Here is a 9,029-nt window from a genome sequence, read left to right on the forward strand (position 1 = left end):
AGTGTGGTGTCCTTTGCCTAAGGGGCTTAAACAAAAGCTTGAAAAGACCTATGGGAAACCTTAAACAAGTCAGTTTATTCTGAAGAATACAAGGGCAGGAAGGATTATTACTGACATTATTTGTCAGGACAGATTCCGTCAGCAGATTCTACTTTCAAGGAAAATATTGATTCTTTGACAAAAATCACAGTTGTAGTAGGTTTCCATCCCATTTTGAATGGCATAAACGTCAATGAGGAATAAAGAGAAGCATCACTTTACGTTGCAAAAATTTTTTATTAGAACAGTTGAAATTCTTCCAGTTTACCACTAAGCCCTACTGCCCTTTGATTCACTTGAAACTTTCAAATATTAAAAATAATAATAATTACTTATTTCATCATCACCCACAAGGAGTCGATTACCTTCGCAAAGGAGAACAAACTAACCATCCCGTGATGCTGGCCTCAGGGAACAACTCTTTGCATCCTGTGTCCTTCATCCTACTTGGGATCCCAGGACTTGAGAATTACCAATTTTGGATTGCCTTCCCTCTCTGTGCCATGTATCTTGTGGCTATAGTTGGCAATATTGTTGTTCTTCATATAATCCGAACTGACCACACGCTGCATGAGCCCATGTACCTGTTCCTAGCCATGCTGGCTGTCACTGACCTGACCCTGTCCTCTTCCACCCAGCCTAAAATGCTGGCTATACTCTGGTTTCATGCTCATGAGATTGAATACCATGCCTGCCTCATCCAGGTGTTCTTCATCCATGCCTTTTCTTCTGTGGAGTCTGGGTTGCTCATGGCTATGGCCTTGGACCGCTATGTGGCTATCTGCTTCCCACTGCACCACTCTACTGTCCTGACCCCAGCTGTGGTGGGTAAACTGGGGGCAGCTGTGATGATGAGAGGGTTGCTGTGGGTGAGTCCCTTCTGCTTCATGGTGTCCAGGATGCCCTTCTGCACCAACCATGTCATTCCCCAGTCATACTGTGAGCACATGGCTGTGCTAAAGCTGGTGTGTGCAGATACTAGAGTCAATCGTGCATATGGGCTCTTTGTGGCCTTCTCTTTGGCTGCCTTTGACATAATTGTCATTAGTATATCTTATGTGATGATTTTGAGAACTGTTCTGAGGTTGCCCTCTGAGGAGGCCCGACTCAAGGCTTTTGGCACATGTGCTTCCCATATCTGTGTCATCTTGGCTTTTTATATCCCAGCCCTCTTTACCTTCCTCACCCACCGCTTTGGACATCATGTGCCCCGAGTGGTACATGTCATGTTTGCTAATCTCTACCTCCTGGTACCTCCTATGCTCAACCCCATCATCTATGGAGTTAGAACCAAGCAGATCAGGGACAGGGTTATTCAAGGATGTTGTGGAAAAATTCCCTGAGCTAAGGGTCTCAGCAGCACAACCAACCCCACTGCCCCACTAATCTGGGACCATCGCCTATTAACACTAAGTCTTCACTGTGAACAACAGATCCTGAGGTTAGCAAACCTCCAGAACGAAATGAACAATTTTCACAATGCCCAGAACAAGAGCTCTCTATGACATGTGATTGATCATAAATACTGATTTGATCAATCTTCACCATCACAAGGAAACAGTTATAAAGTATGTATTTTCCCCATCTTGGAACCTCTTTATAAAAATAGAATTGGGGGGGGAGCACAAAGAAATATATAGATCCATTATTTATAAAAACAAAAACAGGAAAATATATATATTGATCTAAATGAAGAATGATCAATTGAAGATCATCATGTATCATGTAACTAATATATTTGCAAAGAGCACGTAACGATGTGAAAAATGTTCCAGATATAATATGACATCCATCCATAAGGCTGAAACCAACTTTAAAAGAAATACAGGGTTGCGTAGGTGCCTCAGTCAGTTTGGCAGCTGCCTTCTGCTGGAGTATCCAGGGATACTGGGAGCAAGCCCCATATCAGGCTCCTTACTCAGCAGGAAGCCTGCATCTCCCCTGCCTGCCATATCCCCTGCTTGTACTTGCACTCTGTCTGCATCTCTCCCTCCCTTTCTCTGTCTCAAAACAAAACAAAACAAAAACAAAAAAAACACCAAAATCTTTAAGAAAAAAATACATATGCATAGAAAAAGATTCTGGGACTACATCTAAATGCTAATAATTACAAATCAATCATGAGATTTGTGGTATTTTAATTTTCTTTTTGCATTTTAAAGTATTTTTTAAAATTATCCTTGATTCAGCAAGTAATTCTAATATGAGAAAAAAATAATTCAGACAAGAACAGAAGTGCACAGAAAAGGTTAATTTGGTGCCAAAGCCTAAGGGAATGGAGTAGGCAATCTGAGAAGATGAAAGACTCCAGAATACAGCAAGTTCCAGGAAAGCCTGAACATCTCCATGAAAATTGCTGCCACAGTCACAACATTTGTTTGGTTTTTGGTTTTTGTTTTTTTCCCACAACGTTTTGAGACTGGTAACAGGGAGCATTTGGTATGCTGAGTGTTGGTCTCTCCTTCAAGAAATTGCCTATTCCCTGATGACAATGGATTGCAGAGTGAAGAAGTTTTGGAAAATAAATGGATAAGGAGATTCTCTTCTGAACATAGCTATATTGTATGGCTAAGGTAGTGAGAAAATCATTAGAAGATTGAGTATTTGTTAATATTTAATTTCCTTTTCAAAAGTAAAATGTTAAGCTGATTTAGAAAACCACATTTATTCTAATTTTTTCAACTTTATTGTGATGTACTTATACAAAAACGTGCATAAAAAATAAAACAAGAAAAAAAGTGCATATATTTAATGTATTCATTTTAATGAGTTTGGACATATGCAAACACACATGACAGCATCACCACAAACACAGTAAAATCATACATCGAAATTACTGCATTTGTGTATTTATCCTCCCTCACCACTCTCCTGTCAATGCCAATAGTGAAGAAGGTTCTAGAACTCAGGCTCTTATGTTACTAAAACCAGCATCAGATGAAGGTGCTTGAAGAGGAATCAGAACATGTTTGCTTCTCCTAGGAAAACATCTAATGGAGCCTAAAATTGTCTCCAGAAATGAATGGGTATTCTGAAGGAGCATTTTTAAGATTCCCAGATATTAGAGACATAAAAGGTTTGTGATCTGTTATCAGCAAAACAGTAAATGATTATGAGTCCTTTTTTTTTCTATCACAGACTTTATGTAGAATTCTTCCCACAGATGGGCTCTGTTTGGTCATCACACCTTCTTTTAAATGTGAGTGGATTTAGGTAGGTCACAAGCTTTCAGGTTTATCATTGACTCCTCTTTTCTTCATGGTCTTATATCCAGTCCCTTCACATTTATTGGCCAGTGAAGGCATTTCATCTCCTAAAACAGAAAGCAAGCCAGAATCAGAAGCATTCTGGTATCTTAGACCGCTGATGTCAGAATTACCAAATCTTATTCAGCCCTCAACTTTGAAAACTGGAAATAAAAAGTATAATTCCGGTGGTACATTTAGGAGGGCATATAATTTTCAAAGAAAGAATAGAAAATAAGATCTACTTAAATACCTTCAGCTTGAAGCAAAGGAACAACAGACAAATGAACAGATTTACATAAGCCTACAATGATCACTTGGTCCTCAGGTTAATATAAAAGGAAATGTGCTAGAGGTGAGAGCTGGTCATCAGCATTGGTCAGGCAGAAAACTGGAAAAAAAGTGGCTTATAATTTGATTTTGAAAAGTGATTTTCCATATTCTAGTATATATACATATTATAGTCAGAGCATTAACTAAAGGAATAAAAATTCTTAACCCGGATGTATTTAATCCAGCATCTGTCTAGGATCATAATGGAATTATACGGCTCAATTTTGTCTATGCTACATCCTCCAAGCATTCCTTGACATATATCTGCATCATTCTGAGTTGAACATTCCTTGATCTCTAGATCCATAAATGGCTTTAAGGTCACCAGGAGGAAAAGCAACCAGAACTATACACACACACCAAAAAAAAACCTGGTAATCAGTTTTGTTTTGTATTTACAGGGAGCAAGTCAGTGACAACTCTGTCCGTAGAAGTGTTAAATTTACATAAAAGGCAAATTCACCTAAGAAAATTTAGGTAAAAGATTAAATAAAATTTAGCATTATCCTCTTCCAGTTTTTCTTTCTCCTGTTCAATTTGCTGCCCCAACTCCTCCTCCTCCATTTCTTCCCTTCCTTTATTCCTTTTTTAATCTATTGTGAATATTATAATTTTAATGTAAAAAGTACTGAATTTCACAATGACAAATATTCCTTATAAAAGGGTTGCTCTTAGCAACTATCTCTGAGAACACGTCTATGGGCTTTATATGCTTATTGAACTTTCCCCATTGTCCTGGAGCTACCTCCATCTTTTCTAAAACGCATGGCCCACGGAAACATTTTCTGAACCATTTCTCTTCTGAGAGGTTAAAAAAAAGTGAAGAAATAGAAGTTGATAACTAAGCCACCCTAATTGATTTATGGAAGTAAATGGGGAAGTAAAGTTTGTACCAGAAAAGAACAAAGGTTACTGTTCAGTTCGACAGGAGACATGGCTCAAACCTTACTTGGAGGCACCAGCCTTCTGTCAACATACAGCCTCTCCTGGTGAGAACATCAGGGTTTGAGTTGTGTCATGAATCAGCTTTATTTTTAGCGTACCACTCCAAATCTTGTGAGCTTATTGTCTAGTCAAGGTTTCAACAAACAGACGCATCACTCATTGGTTGGCTCCTCAAAAGGAGAACATGGTAACCTCTTGCCTTAGGCTTGCATTGTGCTCCTCCTGCTTCTTGCCCCAGGGCTGACACTGAGGCATGACACATTGTCAGGTATTCACTTGGTATTCATACATGTGAGGAAGTATGGGGGAAATGAACAACTCATAGGATAAATACTGAGATCCAATGGATGAATGGTTCCCTCCTTATTTTCCTGGATGGACTATCATGAGATGTATTTGATAAGGTTTCAGAGTTGGGTCTGCAGGAATGATACATACCCACCCGTAAAGGTGTCTGGCTCATTACTGATTTGCTGTCTCTCAGCTCCAAATTCCTTTTCGCCTGTTCTATGATGATGGTGTTGGGACTCTGTACATACTTGTCTTCTGTCAGCTGACACAATATTAAGATGTGTCAGTGGAAGACAGTGAAGGAACACTGGAGGGAGAAGGAGTTTTCTCTTCCTGGTTTCTGTGTGCTGTGTTGGCCAGACTCCCACAGAAGATGCTATTTTTCCATTGCTTGGCACTATGTGTTTCTTCAGTGCTCAGTTCCAGCAGTGCACAGCTTCCTCCAGTATAGCCACTGGGCACATTCTCTATTCTTCATTGGGACAACAAGACATAACCAGAGGCCCAGACAGTATGTAGCAGGCTTCCAGATGAGGGAACATCTCCTACCTCTTCTCCTTAGCCTTGGGCATGTGTATACAAATCAAGGCAGCACAGGGCTAGCCATCTAGTGAACTGGCCAACCTGCATCTCAAAAGGGCAGCCTGGAGCTATCCCCACCTGAGCCTCACATGGAAATATGTTATAGTCCTACAAAAGGCACTGTGTCTATATCCCAGTTCCAGCAGTGCCCAGCGATCATAAGTTTGTCTGGCACCCAGAGCTCAGAGACTTGGCACCTTTCTTGGCACTCCCAGAGGGCAGATTGGGTTTTGCAAGCTTCACCAATGAAAACCTTAGTAAATTCACAGGCTTAAAATGTACTTACAAAAGTAAATTTGTCCACTTATAAGTGTACTTTTTCATTGAGGAAAGGAGAATACCCAAATTCCTTGAAGACTGTTAGACATGGGATATCATCTCTCACTGATAATATGCAACCAAATATTCCATCATGTTCTTTTTTGATTAAAGCATGAGATTATTGGGGCAAGATGATTAATGGGATGATGGCCAAATTTAATCACAATGATTTTCATACCTATGAAATTACTGGGGCAAAATGATTCATGGAGTTATGGACAAATTTTATCTTAATGATTTCATCTCCAGAGGCCTAATTATATAATTGGTTATATTACATTTATGAGCTGGTAAAATATTCATGTTACCACATCTGTGAAGTTGGAACCAATATGGTAGGAAAGATAAAGTACAAAGTCAAAGTAAGCATGAATAAATTTTGTGAACAGTTGTCCAGAATCCCATGACATTTATCACTGTCTTATAGATGTATCTCCATTGCTTCACATTCATGGTCCCACTGAAGGTTCTGGATAAGTTACTGGAAGAGAAGGAAAATATTCAGGCTTTGTTTACAGATGGATTGGTGGGCAAGTTGGTACTAACTAGAAGGAGAATACAGTGGCACAAAAGCCTCATACATGGATGGCCATAAAGAGGAAAAAAAGAAGAAAGAAAAAGTGCTGAAAGACAATTCTCATAGTGGACAGTGGTTGTTAACTTTGTGGAGAAAGAGATGTTGTCTAAGGTATGTGGTTATACATGGACTTCTGTACTTTGCTGAAAGGCTTGGCTAGTTGGTGAGTGAATGGAACTAGCAAACTTGAAAGAGGAGAGATAAGGGGATCCTGGGTGGCACAGTTGGTTAAGCCTCTGCCTTTTGCTCAGGTCATGATCCCAGGACCCTGGGATCCAGTTCTGCATTAGGTTTCCTGTTTGGTAGGGAGTCTGCTTCTCCCTTTCCATCTGCAGTGCTCTCTCTCTCTCTCTCTGTCTGTTTTACCCTCTTTAAAATAATAAAATCTTAACAGGAAAATAGAGGATGCATAAAATGATAGATTTTCTTTGCTCCTGCCTGCCTAAAAAAATTGCTTTTGCAATTTTATTGATGGATTGACTATATACAGAATTGTTAAGCTGTAGTAATTTTCTCTGAACATTTTTAGGGTTTAGTTTAATATAGGGAATAAAACTAGAGATAATAATTTGGTTCTACATTCCTACACTGTAAAAACTTAATTCCAGAGCACCTTGGTTTCTCTACCTGTAAAATGTTGATACCTATTTCATTGGGTTGTTGTATAGAATCAGTAATTCAGTAATTTTCAAACCATTAGAATACAACTTAGCATATAGAAACAATGAAACCAATCTCACCTATTCAAAGGCCTCTGTTAACAAAACTGAACTTTCTTGCCTTTTTTTATAGGTCTTTTCCCTGCTCTAAGGCATCAGGCTCTACATTTTTTTCTTGGTACCTTGAAATTCCACAATATTTTTTCTATATATACCTATATTGTTGTTCTTCTTCTTTTTCCTTCTTTGCTCAGTAGTATTCAGTTGGATAGATGTAGCAAATTTGTTTCACATCCCCATCAACATATTTATATAGACAGCTACTACAAATATTCCTTGGCATTTTTGGTACATAAATAAAAAACAATTCTGGTATTAAATAGAAAGGGGGTTGCTTGGTCAAAAAGATGCTCACCTTTATTAGAAATTACCTAAGGGTCCTGAAATGACTATATTCAGTGTCTAATGACCTGCAATTTGCCAATACTTTTTTAAAAGGTTTTATGAAATGATTACCTGTATTTTGTATGTTGAGTTTGAGAAGTTCTTTGCAGATCTTGGATATTAGCCCTTTTTCTGCAGTGTCGTTTGCAAATATCTTCTCCCATTCTGTGGGCTGCCTCTTTATTTTGTTTCAAAAAACAAGCTTCTAGCTTCATTGATTCATTCTACTGTATCTCTGGTTTCTACCTCATTGATCTCAGCTCTAATCTTGATGATTTCCCTTCTTATGTGTGGAGTTGGTTTGATTTGTTGTTGATTCTCCAGTTCTTTAAGGTGTAGAGACAGCTGCTGTGTTCTGGATTTTTCAATTTTTTTGAGAGAGGCTTGGATGGCTATATATTTTCCCCTTAGGACCGCCTTTGCTGTATCCCATAGGTTTTGGACCGAAGTGTCTTCATTCTCGTTGGTTTCCATGAATTGTTTCAGTTCTTCCTTGATGTCCTGGTTGATCCAAGCATTCTTAAGTAAGGTGGTCTTTAGTTTCCAGGTGTTTGAGTTCCTTCTGAACTTTTTCTTGTGATTGAACTGCAGTTTCAAAGCATTGTGATCTGAGAATATGCAGGGAATAATCTCAGCCTTTTGGTATCGGTTGAGTCCTGATTTGTGACACAGTATGTGGTCTATTCTTGAGAAGGTTCCATGTGCACTTGAGAAAATGAGTATTCTGTTGTTTTAGGGTGGAATGTTCTGTATATATCTATGAGGTCCATCTGGTCCAGTGTGTCATTCAATGCTCTTGTTTCTTTATTGATTTTCTGCTTCAATGATCTGTCTATTTCTAAGAGAGGCATGTTAAGATCTCCTACTATTAATGCATTCATATCAATATGACTCTTTATCTTGATTAACAGTTTTCTTATGTAATTGGCTGCTCCCATATTGGGGGCATAGATATTTACAATTGTTAGATCATCTTGGTGGATAGTCCCTTTAAGAATGATGTAGTGTCCTTCTGTATCTCTGACTACAGTCTTTAGTTTAAAATCTAATTTATATGATATGAGAATTGCTACCCCAGCCTTCTTTTGAGGCCCATTGGCATGTAAGATGCTTCTCCATCCCTTCACTTTCAGTCTGGGTGTATCTTTAGGTTCAAAATGGGTCTCTTGTAGACAACGAATGGATGGGTCCTGTTGTTTTATCCAATCTGCAACTCTGTGTCATTTTATGGGTGCATTTAGGCCATTCACATTGAGAGTGATTATTGATAGATATGTTTTTATTGACATTGTGTTACCTTTGAAGTCTTTCTTTCTGTAGATTGTCTCTATATTTCTGTTCAATGCTATTCTTAGGATTTTTCCTCTTTTATAGAACCCCCCTTAATATTTCCTGCATTATCAGCTTAGTGGCTGCATAGTTTTTAAGCCTCTGAGGTCTTGGAAACTCTATCTCTCCATCCATTTTGAATGTCAGTCAATGTACAGAAATCAGTGACTTTCCTATACACTAACAATGAAAATACAGAAAGGGAAATTAGAGAATCGATTCCATTTACTATACCACCAAGAACCATAAGATACCTGGGAATAA

At 38.6% G+C, this 9,029-nt stretch overlaps 1 protein-coding gene across 1 annotated transcript; it reads left to right on the forward strand.

Annotated features, from left to right (window-relative positions):
• Window positions 1-437: 437 nt before the first annotated feature.
• Window positions 438-1,382, forward strand: LOC101678891 (olfactory receptor 52R1-like). Its single transcript, XM_004782221.2, has one exon. The coding sequence runs from the start codon at window positions 438-440 to the stop codon at window positions 1,380-1,382; it is 945 nt and encodes a 314-aa protein (XP_004782278.1).
• Window positions 1,383-9,029: the final 7,647 nt, after the last annotated feature.

The sequence above is a fragment of the Mustela putorius genome, unplaced genomic scaffold, assembly GCF_011764305.1.
Source record: "Mustela putorius furo isolate JIRA1106 unplaced genomic scaffold, ASM1176430v1.1 tig00003987_pilon_pilon_pilon, whole genome shotgun sequence".
NCBI classification, from domain to species: domain Eukaryota; kingdom Metazoa; phylum Chordata; class Mammalia; order Carnivora; family Mustelidae; genus Mustela; species Mustela putorius.

Excerpts from the sequence above, each read along its gene's own strand:
- LOC101678891 (XM_004782221.2), top strand. The coding sequence starts at position 438 with ATGCTGGCCTCAGGGAACAACTCTTTGCATCCTGTGTCCTTCATCCTA.